This window comes from Daktulosphaira vitifoliae, unplaced genomic scaffold, assembly GCF_025091365.1.
Source record: "Daktulosphaira vitifoliae isolate Bord-2020 unplaced genomic scaffold, ASM2509136v1 Scaffold_3, whole genome shotgun sequence".
In the NCBI taxonomy this organism is placed as follows: Eukaryota; Metazoa; Arthropoda; class Insecta; order Hemiptera; family Phylloxeridae; genus Daktulosphaira; species Daktulosphaira vitifoliae.
The window spans coordinates 12,941,561-12,961,355 of record NW_026099574.1 but is presented as its reverse complement, the minus strand read 5'-3'; the positions used below and the strand labels follow the sequence as shown (position 1 = coordinate 12,961,355).

General features: G+C 25.2%; 1 protein-coding gene across 14 annotated transcripts in view; it reads right to left on the bottom strand.

Annotated features, from left to right (window-relative positions):
* Positions 1–2,883: 2,883 nt before the first annotated feature.
* LOC126902327 (uncharacterized) overlaps positions 2,884–19,795 on the bottom strand; it is a 137,466-nt gene continuing 120,554 nt past the window's right edge. For 3 of the 14 annotated variants that reach the window (XM_050679469.1, XM_050679471.1, XM_050679473.1), the window contains exons 2-4: positions 17,702–17,885; positions 10,965–11,175; positions 2,885–3,463 (exon numbers count right to left, since the gene is read on the bottom strand). In XM_050679469.1, coding sequence (XP_050535426.1) covers positions 3,105–3,463; positions 10,965–11,175; positions 17,702–17,885 — 754 coding nt within the window. In that variant the 3' untranslated portion in view covers positions 2,885–3,104. Of the gene's footprint in view, positions 3,464–10,964; positions 11,176–17,701; positions 17,886–19,795 lie in introns of all 14 variants that reach the window. The other 11 variants (XM_050679477.1, XM_050679472.1, XM_050679476.1 and 8 more) reach the window with 8 other exon arrangements.

Genomic DNA, 19,795 nt, shown 5'->3' with positions numbered 1-19,795 from the left:
TGCCAAAGGTTGTGGTAAAAATTGTGGCTGCCGAAAAACTGGACTTATATGTTCTATTATATGTGGACATTGCAAAGGTCAATGGTGTACAAATTCAGTAGAAATAGAGATTGAAGATGAAGAAGATTGTACTTTTGTTGAAGATTTATTCAATCAAAATTTGGAGAAGGACAATGAATAACAAATATAAAAAAAATTGAAAATTTTAATACTCTTATCATTGTGTCTGTTGTAAGAATAATATGATAAAAATTAATCGTAAAATGGAAAAAAATTGAAAATAAATTTTAGTACTCATATTAAATGTAATGTAACTCGAAAAATATTTGTTTAAATAAAAAAATATAAGATACCTTTTTTGTTTAAAATTGTTTTTTAAATAACTTTTGTACGAAACTTTTTTTTGTAAGTTAAATATTTTTTGAGAAAATTAAAAAAGCTCATATTTTATAACTTTTGCGAGACTGTAAAAAAAAAAGCTCAAGTCCAATCGATAAGGACTTTTAGTATGTCATTATACATATCTTAATTCAACTTTAAAAAAAAAAAAATTTTGGTTGGGAATTTTTTCCGCCATTTTTCCTTCGTTGACTGGCCTAATATTATTAATTCTAAAATAGGTTTCATACGATTCGTCCGACACGTACGATGCGTACTTATAGACGCGTACCTAAATACACTACATGGTCATTAAGAAAGACCAGTCGTGACAAATCATACACAATTGAATCACCATACCTCACTCCCCAAGTCGTTTAGTAATTCACATTATACTTATATATTTATAAAATATTTTATATACATACACACTATGTATTGTTATAAAGATAACAGATTGCGACGCTTTTTAGTGTTATGAAACGACCACCTGTTGACAACCTTCTGCTTGAAACTTACCATCTATTTAACGATTTTTCAATGTTTCAATAATATTATATTTATAAAAATGCTTCTCAAGTTGATATAAAATTTTAAACTAGAAAAACGAAATAATTTTAAAGAAAAATTATCGTTTTTTTATAACCTATATTATTAACTACAATCGCAACTCTAAAGCACTATAATTTTTGAACCACATACTTCCGCTCAAATTTTTTTACATATTCTTAATCTGCATAAAAAACGAACGTTTAAAAAAAAAAAACTTGAAAAAAAAAAGGGTGTCCCGTAAAGTAGATTTATACCTCTATTGTATATATATTACCAGTTGGGTCATTTATAATATCTCTATAACAGGAACCTTAATTATTACTTATTATATCTACTTGTCTTTATTATTCTAATTCCTCGGACTCTACAACCCCGATAGAAACATAGCCGATAGAACCATAGTCCTAGCACTAAAGGCATTTACCATCTTTATTTTTGTATTTATTACAATAAAAAAATCACGCTGTATAGTATTTAACATAAGCTCTAATTTGACATATATTTAAATCTCCGAGTATTTCCGGAACATTTTCAAAAAGTAAGTTGAAAAAGTTCTCCTTTTTGTTTGCATTTTTAAAGTTTTTAACCTCCCCTGTATAAAGGGAAAGGGTCCGATTAAAAATAAACGTATGTTCAATAAAAGAAGTAAACATAAAATATTTATCAAAAAAAATTGTATTGATCCATATATTTTTCAAAAAGTTATAAGCAATTTAAAATTGAAAAAATAAAATATGAAATTATAAATTATAAATTTTAACACCAAAAATGCATGTTTTTTAACTACGGCAACCATTTACACATAGAACATAAGTCGTCGGGAAAAAATTTTTTTTTAAACTATTAGTATATAACATTATCTATATTTTATCGAATGTTTGAAGCTCAGAGTATTTCCAGAACATTTTTAATACTTAAGTTGAAAAAATTAATATTAGTGCAGAATTTGCTATTTTGAATACTCCTTTAAGGGCAGGAAATGGGTTAAATTTTCGAAAAACTTATATCAAATAAAAGGAAAATATCTAAAGTTTCAATATAAGCAAAAATTATTGTGATATTTCATTTTTTATAAAGTTAAAGCAGTTTTAAGAAAAAAAAGTTCAAATAATGACGAAGTTAACCAGTTTTAAAAATCGTAATTTTTGGGGGAATTTCTGTTATTTATGGGAAACGAGGGAAAATTTTTAATTTTTGAGATTTCTTGATGTATTGTTGAGAAAAATCGGTGCAGTGACACCTGAAAAAAAGTAGTGACAGTAATAATAAAAGTAGCACAGTAGGATCATGGCACAATGTTAATTCTAAAAGTTAATTCAATATTTTTTTAGTAGGGGTATTTTTTTGAAAAATTATCATTTTTATAACATATACATATTTTTTTGCTCATCTCCTTAAAAACTAAAAAACGGTAGCACAGTATGGACGTGGAATAGTTGGGACAAGTATACATGTTATCTGACAGTGATTAAAATCACTACCTTAAGAAACGCTTTGATGCAGACCTGTAGATAGTAATTAATTTTAAGAAATTAGTAGTTTAATCCAAAAACAAAATTGACTCCTATTTCCTTCTTTATTCCTAAATAGTAGTTCTATAAATAATACGAATAATATATAATTATATATGTATTAAATCAATTAAATATAGTATGAAATTGATATTTAACAATTTAGTATTATATAGAATTTAGTATAGAATTTTTACGGAGAAATTATAAAATATTACACAATAGTTATTACTTTTATAGTAAATGTGTATAAATATTGAAATATTATATACAAAACTATTCAGAAGATGATTTGTGGTTAATTATGAATTAATAGTCTACAAAGACTTTTCATCAGAGTAAAAAATATACTTTTCTAAACCCATTTTATGTGCTGGTTTCAATTCTGCAAGTAGATTTTTTCTATTGCCACTAATTTTTAATATTATGAAATCTTAAAAAATTATATTACAAAATTATTTGTGAGTAAATGTTTAATTACACATAATATTAAATAACATACATGTATTGATAGAGTACATCCATATATAATTAACAATTTCATAAGTGTTTTTTTAAATAATCATTAATATATAAATTCATCATAAATATTAATTTAGTTATAATTAAACATTAATTTTAACAGCATAATCATCAAAAACCAACTAAGAATCTATTGAACGTTTAGTTTTCTTTTTTTTCAAGGCTGACATTTCTTTTAGAAGAAGATCCCGTAAGTTTTTTGACATATGACAGGAAATCGTATTTAATCATATTTTCGTCGCGTTTTTTTGCTTCCTGAAGAAATTCGAAATAACCATCATGTTTCATGATTTCAAGATTTCTAGGTGTTATCTTTTCTTTATATTTTCCCAATACGTGTGAATTCGGATGTATTATTGCTACAATAACATAGAAATTTCCATCTACTTTTCCCCTATTATTTATAGTTTCGCTTTTTTTTGCTACACCAATTCCTATGTTAATGGAACTTTTCCAAATTATAGTAGTTGAAAGTCGACACTTCCAAGAATATTTCTCAACTACATAAAATCATACAGCTTAGTAAATAAATAATAATGAGTTTATTAATGTACAATTATTAGCCACAATTCAATACTAATAAACGAGGGTTTGCCATAAAAATATGACGTTGGTAGACCATAATTGACCGAACCTACATGTTACAGTTCAATCGATTTATGTGCTGCGCTCGATGCAGAACTGCACTCGTTTCCTCCACCTTCTTCCTCACCATCAGTTAATATTAGGTTAAAGAAAAGTTTTGAAAAATGAGTTAGTGTATGTTTTAATACTGAGTTCAGTGTATATGTGTATTTTTTGTTGAGTAATATGAGCAGATATTTATTTTTATTTATTTAGCTAACGCCAAACGGCATTTTAAAGTGATACAATAAAACAATAATAATTAAAAATGAATTATGGTATTACATGACAACTTCAGCAATATTATTTACAATTATAGAAATCTATTTATAATATATTTATAAATTTAAATTATTTTTATTTCGTTTCGAGTACATATATATAATATATATTGCTTTTAGCTTCGATGTGAAGCAGAGAAGATATTGGTTTTACAATGATGTGTTTTTTTTTGTGTCTGTTACCATATTTTCTCAGCTCTCACCGAACCGATTTCTTTCAATGATACGTCAAAAGATCACAAATTGTATCTAGTCGAAGACATTACCCTCAAAAATTAAAAAAAATTCCCTCGTTCACTGTAAAAGGGGGAAACCTCCAAAAAAATTACAAATTTAAAAATCGCTAATTTTCGAAATTTTTAAAAATTTTTTTACTTAAAAATACCATAACTTTTATAAAAATGAACATATCAATATAATTCTTTTTTTTATAATTGCACAATATCATTATCAAATTGACTTTTTCAACTTGACTTTTGAAAATGTTCCGGAAAGTCTGACACTTTTATATATATCTTAAATTAAAGCTAATTTAATATACTTTATCATAGAAAAAAAATATTTCGGACTTTATTTTATCTTCACGGTGAAAATGGCTACCGAATGCTATTATTGTGTGAAAATTCTCAATTTTGTATTTTACATTTTTAACTTTATTATGCTGTAACTTATTGAAAAGTGTATGTAACAACATAATTTTTTTATGAGAAATAATATTTTTTAATAATCCCTTTTTCATTCGACATTCTTTATCTGAATCAGGATATTAATAACAAACTAGCAGATCATGTAGCTTTTGGTATAATCCACCAATTTTTTAAAATTAAACACTATCTAAAGATTTGCATCGAAGCGTTTTTTTTTTTTATAGTAATTTTAATAACTGTCAGATATCATTATACTTGCCACGACCCCCTTTGCTGGATTTTTTAAATTGTATATTTGTTATAAATTGAATTAAATTTGTTGTTTATATAGTTTTAAGTGAGTTTTAGGTGTTGTTGCTGCTGGCCAGTGCACACACATATAAACGTTTCTGCGAGTTTCCTTTAACAATTTTTATATTTATACATACAAGTCAGCAGAGTTCTGATATTACAGTTTAATTATATATTATTTATAAGTTATTGAGTATGAGTGAACAACTAGTCATCCAGAGAGAGTAATCTATACAAATACTATGGTAGTCAATTTTTTAAAACTCACAGTTACCGAATTATTAGAGAAATTATTATAAACACTTATTGAGTTATTTCATTAATTCTATTATTTCTTTATCGAGATATTTTATTTTATGTAGTACAGAGTTTATATATACAGAGTTTATATATACAGGGTGTTCAGTAAGTCAGGAAACAAATTTCTATTTATTATATCACACGGAGTGTTAATTGTCAATTATCACTATCAATAGATATAATTTCTGTATTGCCAGTTAGCGTGTTTATAAACTCCCAACAATGTGTCTTATAACCATTGATAATAAAATCTATATAACTGCGAACTTTTTTGTAACAAAAGTTCGATTTTTTTTTTAATTTCATTTTCAAAAGTTAATTTTTTGTAAAAAAATTGTCATTTTGAATCCCCTTCTGTAGGCAGGTAAAGAATCAAATTTATAAAAAAGCAGCCCAGCACAGAGGGGTCACGGCACATAGTGATTAAAATCACTATAAAAAAAAACGCCTCGATGCAAATCTTTAGATAGTGTATATTAAAAAAAAATTATTGGATTATTCCAAAAGCTACATAATCTGATATTTCCTTATTAATATCTTGATTAAGATAAAGTATGTCGAATGAAAAAGGAAAAATATGCATCGAAGCGTTTCTTATGATAGTGATTTTAATCAATGTCTGATTAAATCTATACTAGACCTAACTATGCCACGTCTCCACTGTGCTGCGACCCGCTGTGCTGGGTTTTTGTTTTGAACTTTTAGTACTATGTTAGGTAGCTTTATTTTAACATATGTTTGAATGCAAATTTTTAAATAGTAAAATAGTTATAATACATTTATCGTGTACGAACAATAAAGTTGTTTCTCTCAGTATATGCGGGTACGCATGCACACACAAGCAGTGTTTGAATGATCGGCAGCGTTGTAAAAGTGTTTTTGTTTTATGTATTTAGGGCCTTTAAATTAATCCAATAAATATAACTCAATCAAATAATTATTAATTGATATTTGTCAGCTTATTCGAAAAATATCATTACGGTTTACACAAAAAAAAAATTCAATTAATGACATTACTGGTCCAACAATAATAAAAATATTAATAAATTAAGCTTTTTGAATAATAAGTAATTCAAAATTTTAACCTTAGAGATATATAAAATATTTAAATACTTTAACGTAATTTGATCAATAATATTTTATTAGGGTTGATGAAAATTTCTTGATAAAGTTTTGTGAATATTTATAATAAAATAAAATAATTTATTTTACCATAACTTTTAGCTCAATTGGCAAGTTGAAATTGACATTATTAAATAAAAAATTTTATGAGAATTAAAAAAATTGTATCGTTAACATTAATATGTAGTCAGAAAGTTTTATAGTTACTATTTATAGTAAATTTATCAGAGTAAATCAATATTTTTTTGCATTTATATCGTAATAGATAACTGAAATAGAAATAATAGTAATTAGTACCTAGTAACTTTTGGTGTTTAAAAAGATTCTACAATTTAAATATTCAGAAATTAATTAATTTTAATGATTTGCTTTAACTAAATGAACCAAACAAAACAAAGTTGTTAAAAAGATTTACTTAATTGAGCGTATAATAAAATTTGATTATAATTGTATATAATAATTAATAATAATTGTATATATAATCACGCATGCACACACAAACAGTGTTTGGACAATCGGCAGCGTTATAAAAGTGTTTTTGTTTTATGTATTTAGTAAAATGACATATTTAACCTATTTTTTTTAATCCTTAAAGTTGATTTTTGTGAAAGTTTTTAATTGTCTCGTTAACATAAATATGCAGTTAGGAAGTTTTATAATTACTATTTATAGTAAATTTATCAGAGTAGATCAATATTTTTTTGAATTTTTATCGTAATAGATCACTGAAATAGAAATAATAGTAAATATAACCTAGTAGCTTTTGGTGTTTAAAAAGATTCTACGATTGAAATATTCAGAAATTAATTAATTTTAATGATTTGCTTTAACTAAATAAACTAATCAAAACAAAGTTGTTAAAAAGATTTACTTAATTGAGCGTATAATAAAAAAATTTGATTATAATTATCAAAATCCAATATTAATTCAGGAGAAACTAACAGTCATTTTTTTTAGAAATGATTTATATAGCAACATGTTACTAAAAAATTTGTAATATTTTAGTCTAGTAGTAGCACACAAAAATAGAGTAAAAAAATAATTAAATTACAAAGTAAAATGATTTTGATTTTTAATTAAAAAAAATTTTTATTTGAAACCTATCATATCAAATTGTCATATCAACCTTGATTCGTCAATAAATATTTTGAAAATATTAGAAATGAATGATTTTAATTGTCTGTATGGAGAACATGGTATAAGTAACTGTTTCATTGATAAATTAGAATTTTTTTTCAATTTTTAAGCGAAACTAATTGCAATTATTTGACGTATCGTTGAAAAATATAGGGCAAGTTAGAGCAGAGAAAATAAATGATAGTCACAAAAGAATACCTTCTCAGCTTTGCATCAAAGCTAAAATCTAAAATATAGTAAAATAATTTTAATATGACTAAGAAATTTCTTCTCGCATGGGGCGACTAAAGTGATGGGATCCTTGATCTTTATTGAAGTTATTAAATCTAAATGAGATAAAAATCAAAGCAGTTGAATATTTATTCTAATTTAAAAAGAATTAAGAAAAAATGGAAAAAACTTTCTTGCCATACGCGGATTGGAACCTTGTACCCCAAGCGTGTAAATTCACAAGTTTTACCAACTCGTCAACCAGCATAAAAAATTAGCTATTTAAGCTAGTTCAAATTGCAAAGTTAATTTTCTCGACTCCAAAAAGCAAAAAAATTTATATAAGTTTAACTTTCTATGCTATATCAATTTTTTTATTTATATATTTATAAAAATCTGTACTCCCCTTGTCAAGTATTTTAAAATAAAATACAAAACCCAGAATTTTAACACAAAAAAATCCTATTTTTGAATACGGTAGTCATTTTCACCTTGAAGACAAATCCAGTGATCAAATTTTTTTTTTTTAAATTAAAGTATATTACATAAGCTTTAATTTAAGATATATATATATATAAGTGTCAGTATTTCTGGAAGGCTTTCAAAAATTAAATTGAAAATTTCCTAGTTTCAATAAACATATTTAAAGTTTTGACCCCCCTGTATAAAGGGGTATGATCCAATTTACAAAAAAAGTGTGTGAGATAAAAGGGGTATATAAAAATTATTTATAAAAAAATAATAATATTATTTTTAAATAATACATTTCTCCAAAATTTATATAAAGAACCCAGCACAGGGGGGTCGCGGCACAGTGGTGACGTGACATAGTTGAATCAAGTATAATGATATTTGACCGTGATTAAAATCACTATAAAAAAAAAACGCTTCGATGCAAATCTTTAGATAGTGTTTAATTTTAAAAAATTGGTGGATTATACCAAAAGCTACATGATCTGCTAGTTTGTTATTAATATCCTGATTAAGATAAAATATGTCGAATGAAAAAAGGGATTATTAAAAAATATTATTTCTCATTAAAAATTATGTTGTTACATACACTTTTCAATAAGTTATAGCATTATAAAGTTAAAAATGTAAAAAGTAAAATCGAGAATTTTCACACAATAATTGCATTCGGTAGCCATTTTCATCGTGAAGATAAAATAAAGTCCGAAATTTTTTTTTTCCATAATAAAGTATATTACATTAGCTTTAATTTAAGGTATATGTAAAAGTGTCAGTCTTTCCGGAACATTTTCACAAGTTAAGTTGAAAAAGTAAATTTTTTGTAAAAAAGTTGTCATTTTGAATCCCCCCTGTATGCAGGTAAAAAGTCAGATTTATAAAAAAAATATACCAAATGATAGGTAATGACATCATGCATCTATAAAAAAATTTTTTATTGATATGTTTATTTTTACGGCAGTTTTTAGTAAAAAAAATTGAAAAAATTTCGAAAATTAGCCATTTTTAAATTTGTAAAATATTTGGAGGTTTCCCCCATTTACGGGGAATGAGGGAATTTTTTTCAATTTTGAAGAGTAATGTCTTCGACTAGATACAATTTGTGATCTTTTGACGTATCGTTGAAAGAAATCGGTTCGGTGAGAGCTGAGAAAAAGTGGTAACAGACACAAAAAAAAAAAAAACAGATTTTAGTAAAACCAATACCTTCTCAGCTTCGCATCGAAGCTAAAATAGGAGTTAATTTTGCTTTTGGAATAATCCACCAATTTCTTGAAATTAAACACTATCTACAAATTTGTATTGAAGCGTTTCTTATAATAGTGATTATAATCACTGTCAGATATTATCTATACTTATCCCAACTATAATTAAAATTAATTAAGTTTTGAATACTTCAATTGTAGAACACACTAAATTAATTAGAAATGATTACTATGATTTATATTGACATTATTTATTACGATATAAATAAAAAAAATAGTGATTTTATCAAAATGTTGAGTTTTTCTCATAAATTTACTGTGAATAACAATTATAAAAATTCCTGACTGCATATTCNTTATGGCAATTTTAAGTAAAATAAATTAAAAAAATTTCAAAAATTAGCGATATTTAAATTTGTAATTATTTTCGAGTTTTCCCCCGTTTACGAGGAACGAGGGAATTCTTTTTCAATTTTGAAGAGTAATGTCTTCGACTAGATACAATTTGTGATCTTTTGACGTATCGTTGAAAGAAATCGGTTCGGTGAGAGCTGAGAAAAAGTGGTAACAGACACAAAAAAAAAAAAAACAGATTTTAGTAAAACCAATACCTTCTCAGCTTCGCATCGAAGCTAAAATAGGAGTTAATTTTGCTTTTGGAATAATCCACCAATTTCTTGAAATTAAACACTATCTACAAATTTGTATTGAAGCGTTTCTTATAATAGTGATTATAATCACTGTCAGATATTATCTATACTTATCCCAACTATAATTAAAATTAATTANGCTAAAAAAAATTCAATTTATGACACTGCTGATCCAACAGTAATAAAAATCTTAGTAAATTAAGCTTCTTCATAGTGAATAACAATTAATTCAAAATTTTAACCTTAGAGTTATATACAATATTTAAATACTTTAACATAATTTGATCAATAATAATTGATAAAGATAATAAATACTAATAAATAAAATAAAAGAGAATATGAATGATTATAATCATTACCAAATAAACCAAATAATTATTTGTACACAAATAACAATATTATATTAAAATAATAATTAACAAATTTCAATAAATTTCGATAGAATAGACAGTTAAACAATTGTGGTTCATTAATTATCAGAAAACTTAAACTCAATGTTAATGAAAAAAATGTATAATAGTTAGTTGAATAAAAATAATAATTTACTGGTTATAATAAAATTTAAAACGATATGAGGTGTTACAAGTTGATTTGAACAATTAATGCTAATATGTAGCAATTAAATATCACAGCAAAGAAACAAGTTAATGAGCTAATTATTAGCTTTACAATAAATGATCCTCGCAATTAGTGTGAATTAGTTTTTGCAAACTCTAAATTTGACTTAACGTTTTTACAACAAGAAATAAACGTCTACATCAACAAATTATATAAATACTTATATAATTTGTTATATGCACATAACCATGCAATTCATTATACAATGAATTGCGTGGTTAAGTGCATATGTAGTGTGTGACAGATGATCGGCCGGCAGTATAGATAAATACACTACTAGTGTAGTGGGTATCATTGAGCGTTGGCTGTATGAACCGGTCCAACTATGTACTTCTTGTTAACAATTAAAATGTTGTTACCAGAATATTATAAAATATACAAAAAAATATTTTCAAAACTCCCCTAAAATTCTTATACGGGATAGTTATAATTTATTATTATTACTTACTTTTAATCATTTCATCCTCATTTGCTTCAAAATCAAAAGGTTTATCATCATCATCAACAGCTCTATATATTTCATAAGGTACTTTTTTTCCTAATTCAGTAAAATTGAGAAAAGAACGAGATGAGATAAATATTCCGAAAATTGAATGGAATGGATCAAGCTGTTCTAACCTGGTACAATTATTTGCAAATGACTGTGCAAAAACATCCAACTAAAAATCATATTATTGTATTAATAACGTTAATATACTAATAATATAAATAATAGTTTTTAAATATAATATTGCAAGTCTTTTATTTAAGTGTTGCAAAATACGTGTAGTATAAAAGATATAACATTTGAAGCGCTTATTTTGTTAAGTAATTGTTGAAATTACTTTAAATTGTTAATAACTTCAGAAAACTGGTCCAATAATTATTATCGACAAGTTATTCAATTAATTCTATTTTAACATTTTCTGTTTTATAAAATCACTTGTGGCTTATTTATTAAATAAAATTAAAACAATTATTAATATTAATATAATATTAATAAACTAAAAAATATTAATAATATTAACTCAAAAGCCATAAAAAATTACTAAAAAGTCGCGGATAAGTATTTAGGAAACAATGTTACCATTATGAACGCTAAATACATACTGACACAACGACTATAAAAAAAGTCCTTTTATATACCCCTAGTGACGTCTTAACTAAATAATATTATCACATTTTGTCAGTTTACATACGTTTAATAATGATTTTTTCAGTGTGCCAAGATCATAATTAATTATATTGTTTTTTTAGCTTCGATGCGAAGCTGAGAAGATATATTTTTTTTTTTGTGTCTGTTACCAATTTTTCTCTGCTCTCACTGAACGGATTTCTTTCAACGATACGTCAAAAGATCACAAATTGTAACTAGTCAAAGGTATTACCCTTAATAATCGAAAAAATTTCTCTCGTTCCCCGTAAATGAGGGAAACACCCAAAAAAATTACAAATTTAAATATCGCTAATTTTCGAAATTTTTTCAATTTTTTTTATATATATCTTAAATTAAAGTTAATGTAATATACTTTAATTTGAAAAAAAAAAATTTGACTTCTGGACTTGTCATCGTGGTGAAAATGGCTACCAAATGTTTTTTTTGTATGAAAATTCTCGATTTTATAATTTACATTTTTTACTTTAAAGTTCTATAACATTTTAAAAAATGTATACATCTTTCATTGGACACACTTTTTTTTTTAAATCAGACCATTTCCCTATATACGGGAGGGCTTTAAATATAAAAAATGCATATAGAAAGTAAAACTTAACTTTTGAAAGTGTTCCGGAAATACTGACACTTTTATATATATCTTAAATTAAAGCTTATGTAATATTTTTTAATATTAAAAAAAAAAAATTTGGACTTTATTATGTTTTCATGGTGAAAACAGTAATAAAAAACCTAGCACAGAGGGATCGCGGCACAGTGGTGCCGTGGTATAGTTGGATCAAGTATAATGATATCTGACAGTGATTAAAATCACTATAAAAAAAAAAACGCTTCGATGCAAATCTTTAGATACTGTTTAATTTTAAAAAATTGGTGGATTATTTCAAAAGCTACATGATCTGCTAGTTCCTTATTAAAATCCTGATTAAGATAAAGTATGTCGAATGAATAAGAGATTATTAAAAAATATTATTTCTCATAAAAAAATTGTATTGATCAATACACTTTTCAATAAGTTATAAAGTTAAAAATGTAAAAAATAAAATTGAGAATTTTCACAAAATAATAGCATTTGGTAGCCACTTTCACCGTGAAGACAAAATAAAGTCCGAAATTTTTTTTTTACATAATAAAGTAGATTACATTAGCTTTAATTTAAGATATATATAAAAGTGTCAGACTTTCCGGAACACTTTCAAAATTTAAGTTGAAAAAGTCAATTTTTTGTGAAAAAGTTGTCATTTTGAACCCCCCCCTGTAGGCTGGTAAAAAGTCAGATTTATAAAAAAAATATACCAAATGATAGGTAAAGACATCATGCATCTACAAAAAAAAGAATTATATTGATCCATACATCTTTCAAAAAGTTATAGCATTATAAAGTTAAAAATATAAAAAAGAATTTTTTTACAAAAATCGTATTTTTTTTATTAAGTTTTATGTTTGTTTTCACCATGAAGATAAATTAAAGTCCGAATTTTTTTTTTATTATTATAAAGTATATTACATTAGCTTTCATTTAAGATATATATAAAAGTGTCAGACCTTCCGGAACACTTTCAAAAGTTAAGTTGAAAAAGTTCTACTTTCTATATGCTTTTTTATGTTTTTAATCCCCACTGTATTAAGGGAAATGGTCCGATTTAAAAAAAAAGTATGTCGAATGAAAGATCTATATAAATACTACCTCTCATAAAAAAATTGTAATGATCCATACATTTTTTAAAAAGTTATAGCATAATAAAGTTAAAAATGGAAAATACAAAATCGAAAATTTTTACACAAAAATAGCATTCGGTAGCCATTTTCACCATGAAGATAAGATAAAGTCCGAAATTTTTTTTTTTCATGATAAAGTATATTACATTAGCTTTAATTTAAGATATATATAAAAGTGTCAGACCTTCCGGAACATTTTCAAAATTTAAGTTAAAAAAATTAATTTTTTGTGAAAAAGTTGTCATTTTAAATCCCCCCTTGTGGGCAGGTTAAGGGTTAAATTTATGAAAAAAATATACTAAATGAAAGGTAATGATATTATGCATCTATATAAAAAAGAATTATATTGATATGTTCATTTTTGAAAAAGTTATGGCAGTTTTAAGTAAAAAAAATTGAAAAAATTTCGAAAATTAGCGATTTTTAAATTTGTAATTTTTTTGGAGGTTTCCCCCATTTACGGGGAACGAGGGAATTTTTTTCAATTTTTAAGGGTTATGTCTTCGACTAGATACAATTTGTGATCTTTTGACGTATCATTGAAAGAAATCCGTTCGATGATATCATAGTAAAACCAATACCTTCTCAGCTTCGCATCGAAGCTAAAAATTGACCTCTGGATTTGTCTTCATTGTAAAAATGACTACCGTATTCAAAAATTTGCTATTTTTGTGTTAAAATTCTGGGTTTTGTATTTTTTTTTTTTTTTAAATACCTGACAAGGGTAGTACAGATTTTTATAAATATTATATAAATAAAAAATTAATATAGCATAGAAAGTTAAGCTTATTTAAATTTTTTAACTTCTTTTAAGTCGAGAAAAAGAACTTTGTATTTTGAAATAGCTTAAATAGCCAATTTTTTTATGCGACGGTAGCAACGTACAGTTGCCGAGTTGGTAAAACTTGTGTNGAGAAAAAGAACTTTGTAATTTGAAATAGCTTAAATAGCCAATTTTTTTATGCGACGGTAGCAACGTACAGTTGCCGAGTTGGTAAAACTTGTGTTACACGTTTGGGGGTTCCCACCCGCGTATGGCAATGAATTTTTTGCATTTTTTTTAAAATTCTTTTTAAGTTAGTATAAATTTTTTACTCGTTTGATTTTTATCTCATTTAGATTCAATAACTTCAATAAAGATCAAGGATCCCATAATTTTAGTCGCCCCTTGCAAGAAGAAATTTCTTATTCGTATTAAAATTACTTTACTATATTTTAAGTTTTCGGTTCGATGCAAAGCTGAGAAGATATTTTTTTGTGAATATCATTTATTTTCCCTGCTCTAACTTGACCTACTTTTTTCAAAAATATGTCAAATGACTACAATTCGTATCTATTTATTGGTTATTTTAGTTAAAGTAAAACATTAAAATTAATTCAGTTCATATTTCAATTGTAGTATCATCTTAAGCACCAAAAGTTACTATAAAATGATTACTATTATTTCTATTTAAGTTATCTATTACGATAAAAATGCAAAAAAATATTGAGTTACTCTGATAAATTTACTATAAATAGTAATTATAAAATTTCCTGACTGCATATTAATCTTAAAAATACAATTTTTTTAATTCTCATAAAATTTTTTATTTAATGATGTCAATGTCAAACTTGCCAATTGAGTTAAGAGTTATGGTAAAATAAATAATTTTTTTTTATTATAAACATTTACAACAATCAACTTTAAACGATTAAAAAAATAGGTTAAATATGTCATTTTCCTTATTTTTAACATATTAATATAATCAAAATCAGTATTAATTTAAAACAATTTTTTTTGTTCTTAATTATTTTTTAATAATAAGTAATAATATTAAAATTTAGATAGAAAAAGTCTAATTGCACATATAAAAAGTTGATTTAGAAAAGTAAATTTTTGCTTCTGATGAAAGTTCCTTGTAGTCCAGTGCATTTATTTATAGTAACAAACAATTTTAATTGAAGAATATTGTATCAAGCCCTTTAAATTTTTATACACGTAAAAGTAAAGCAAAATATAACTTTTTCAATATTTTATAATTTCTCCGTATAAATTACATTATTAAATTACTGGATATCAATTGTATTTTAAATTTAATAATTATAATTAGTATTTATTCATATATTATGTTTTAAAATCAATGACCTACTAATTAGGATATAATCAAAGAAATAAGAGTTGATATTGCTTTTGGAATAATCCACCAACTTCACTAAATGAAACACTACTACAGATTTGCATCGAAGCGTTTCTTACGACAGTGATTTTAATCTCTGTCAGATATCATCTATACTTGTCCCATCAATGCCTCATGCACACTGTGCCTCGACCCCACTGTGCTATCGTTTTTTTTTTATATGTGGCCCTTTACTAGCCCAAAGGGGGAGAATTAAAATGACAACTTTTTCACAAAAAATTTACTTTTTAAACTTAACTTTTGAAAGTGTTCCAGAAGGTCTGACACTTTTATATATATCTTAAATTAAAGCTAATGTAGTATACTTTATTATAATAAAAAAAAATTTCGGACTTTATTTTATCTTTATGGTGAAAACAGACATCAAAGTTAATAAAAAAAAATACTATTTTTGTAAAAAAATTCTTTTTTATATTTTTAACTTTATAATGCTATAACTTTTTGAAAGATGTATGGATCAATATAAATAAAGAAATAGCAGATCATGTAGTTTTTGGAATAATCCATCAAGTTTTTAAAACTAAACACTATCTAAAGAATTGCATGGAAGCGTTTTTTTTTGATAGTGATTTTAGTCACTGTCAGATATCATTATACTTGATCCAACTATGCCATGTCACCACTGTGCCGTGACCCCCCTGTGCTGGGTTTTTTTTATAATTTCTCCGTATAAATTACAATATTAAATTACTGAATATCAATTGTATACTATATTTAATAATTATAATTAGTATATTAGTTTCACATGTAAGTTGTATTTTTGATGTTTGTTTGTTTGTAACTCTCCACGCGCCACGTGTTATTATTCCCGTCGTCTATGGCCTTGATACTAGACTGTCGTAACGCATTTACCCCACACCTCTCATAACACGCCACTAACACTATTACTGTATAGGTATATTTTTGGTTTTCGTACCCGTATATGCGTATGTATCATCAATATTATATATATATATATATATAAACAAATTTTTATTGTTTATTATTAGATATAAACAATATTTTTTTGTTAATAACTTAAATTTTGTTGAGTTATTATACATGTATAATACATAAGGGATTACAAATACAGGCAGCTAATTGGTTTTTTTATGATGATATGTACAGATATATAGCTATTATTATCAATGGTAATAAGACACATTGTTATAAAAAACTAATTAGCTACCTGTAGCTCTTTGAGTTAATATTTTTAATATTGTTTAATTTTTAAATTAATAATATTTTTAATATAGTTTTAATTTTATTTATTTAATCTATTTAATAAGTTGATAAAATATTTAAGCTGACATTTGAATTATTAAAATTAATACCCTTATTATGTATAAGGCAAAGGCGTCATTTCAAAATTTACTAGAATGGGAGAAATTTTTAAACCGGTCCACCATTTTACAAACCACTCGTTTTGTTCGGTTCATTTATTAATATCTCAACTCTATTACACTTAGTATAAAATTTATCATAACAGATATTTTTCTAATATAATTTTGACGATAATAAATTAACAATTTTCAATGGAATAAAATGTTTATAAAAACAATTCAATAGTAAAATATTTTAAAATACCCATTACTAGTAAAAACCTATGCAATATCTGATTTCAGTGACAAAGAGAGAGGTTTTTGAAAGGAAGCTTATTTTATATTTTAAATATCTAAATAGGCAATATTAAGTATCATAACCATTGTATAAAAATTTATTTTCACTACATTTCTTAGATAAATTAGATTTTATTGAAAAATTTATTGGTTAGTAGGTATATCCAAGTGAGACGGAGTTGGTTGGCTATGATGATAATTGGCGATAGACAGGTCGTTGAATAAAACAAGTTAAGTTATAAATAATATAAATAAGACGTAAGTAATAATATTGAAAACTATGTCTATAACGGCCACTCAAACACAATTGTCCTTTGTTGGTTCGATGTCAGTAGCTCCGGGCTACAGACGAGTAGAATTGTCACATCAGCATCTCCCTCTATGCTAATTAATATGTATTACGAATTAAATAAATAGAAATAAAACGTGTGTAATATAAGTGGTAAGAACATAGTAATAAATGTTCTTACAATACTATGATAAGTTTCCAAAAGCTAACAACTTTTTACTTATTACTATTTATTTAAAAATTATTTACGTCATTATTTTGTTTAAGAGGTTCTACACCATGCCAATTTCTAATATTATTCATTGAAGATAAATATTGTCTTTTTATTTTAGAATGCATGTCCATATTATCTTCCATTCCTTCATTGTAACCAATATACTGTAAATTATCACATTTTAATTGTTTATCAAATTCAGCCCATGCTTTATCTAAGCTGTAAAAAAAAATTGTATTTTTAAGTCTTGGCAACAATTTTTAATTTCGATGCAATCCTAAGAAAGTATTAATTTTACTATGATGTGTTTATTTATTTATTTTTTTTTTTTTGGTGTCTGTTGCCACTTTTTCTCAGATCTCACTGGACCGATTTTTTTCAACGATATGTCAAAAAGTCACAAATTTAGTTGATGATATCCTCAAAAATTGAAAATTTCCCCCCATTTCGATAAGTTGTGGAAATTTCTCAAAAAATTACAATTTTTAAAATCAGTAAATTTTGACAATTATTTCACTTTTTTTTCTAAAAATTGCCATAACATTTTGATAAATTAACGTACCAAAGTAATTTGATTAAATCAACTTGCATATTTCTATTTCATTTGAAATAAATTTTTCACAAATTAATAAACAAAAATAATTGTTTTTTAAATAGAAACCTTAAGAATTTCCTTTTTAGCTTCGATGCGAAGCTGAGAAGTTATTGGTTTTACTAAGGTGTGTTTATTTATTTTTTTTTTTTTGTGTCTGTTACCACTTTTTCTCAGCTCTCACCGAACCGATTTCTTTCAATGATACGTTAAAATATCACAAATCAAATCTAGTCGAAGACATTACCCATAAAAATTGAAAAAATTTCCCTCGTTCCCCGTAAATGAGGGAAACCTCCAAAAAAATTACAAATTTAAAAATCGCTAATTTTCGAAATTTTTTCAATTTTTTTTACTTAAAATTCCCATAACTTTTTCAAAAATGAACATATCAATATAATTCTTTTTTTTATAATTGCACAATATCATTATCAAATTTACATTTTTAACTTAAATTTTGAAAGTGTTACGGAAAGTACACTTTTATATATATCTTAAATTAAAGCTAATGTAATATACTTTATTATGGAAAAAAAAAAAATTCGGACTTTATTTTATCTTCACGGTGAAAATGGCTACCGAATGCAATTATTGTGTGAAAATTCTCGATTTTATTTTTTACATTTTAGCTTCGATGCGAAGATATTGTTTTTACTATGATGTGTTTTTTTTTGTGTCTGTTACCACTTTTTCTCAGCTCTCACCGAACGGATTTCTTTCAACCATACGTCAAAATATCACAAATCAAATTTAGTCAAAGACACTAGCCTCAAAAATTGAAAAAAATTCCCTCGTTCCCCGTAAACGGGGGAAATTCCCCAAAAAATTACAAATTTAAAAATCGCTAATTTTCGATATTTTTTTAATTTTTTTTACTTAAAAGTGCCATAACTTCTTCAAAAATGAACATATCAATATAGTTATTTTTTATATAGATGCATAATATCATTACCTTTCATTTTGTACATTTTTTTTATAAATTTAACCCTTAACCTGCCACAAGTGGAGATTAAAAATGACAACTTCTTCACAAAAAATTAACTTTTTCAACTTAACTTTTGAGAACGTTCCGGAAGGTCTGTTACTTTTATATACATCTTAAATTAAAGTTAATGTAATATACTTAAATTTGAAAAAAAAAATTTGACCTCTGGACTTTCTTCATGGTGAAAATGGCTATCGAATGCTATTTTTGTGGGAAAATTTTGTAATTTACATTTTTTACTTTAAAGTGCTATAACTTTAAAAATTTTTTTTAAAAAATGTATGGATCAATACAATTTTTTCATGAGAAGTAGTATTTATATACATCTTTCATTGGACATACTTTTTTTTTAAATCAGACTATTTCCCTATATATGGAGGTGCTTAAAATATAAAAAATGCATATATGAAGTAGAACTTTTTCAACTTAACTTTTGAAAGTGTTCCGGAAGGTCTGACACTATTATATATATCTTAAATTAAAGCTTATGTAATATACTTTAATTTGAAAAAAAAAAATTTGACCTCTGGACTTGTCTTCGTGGTGAAAACG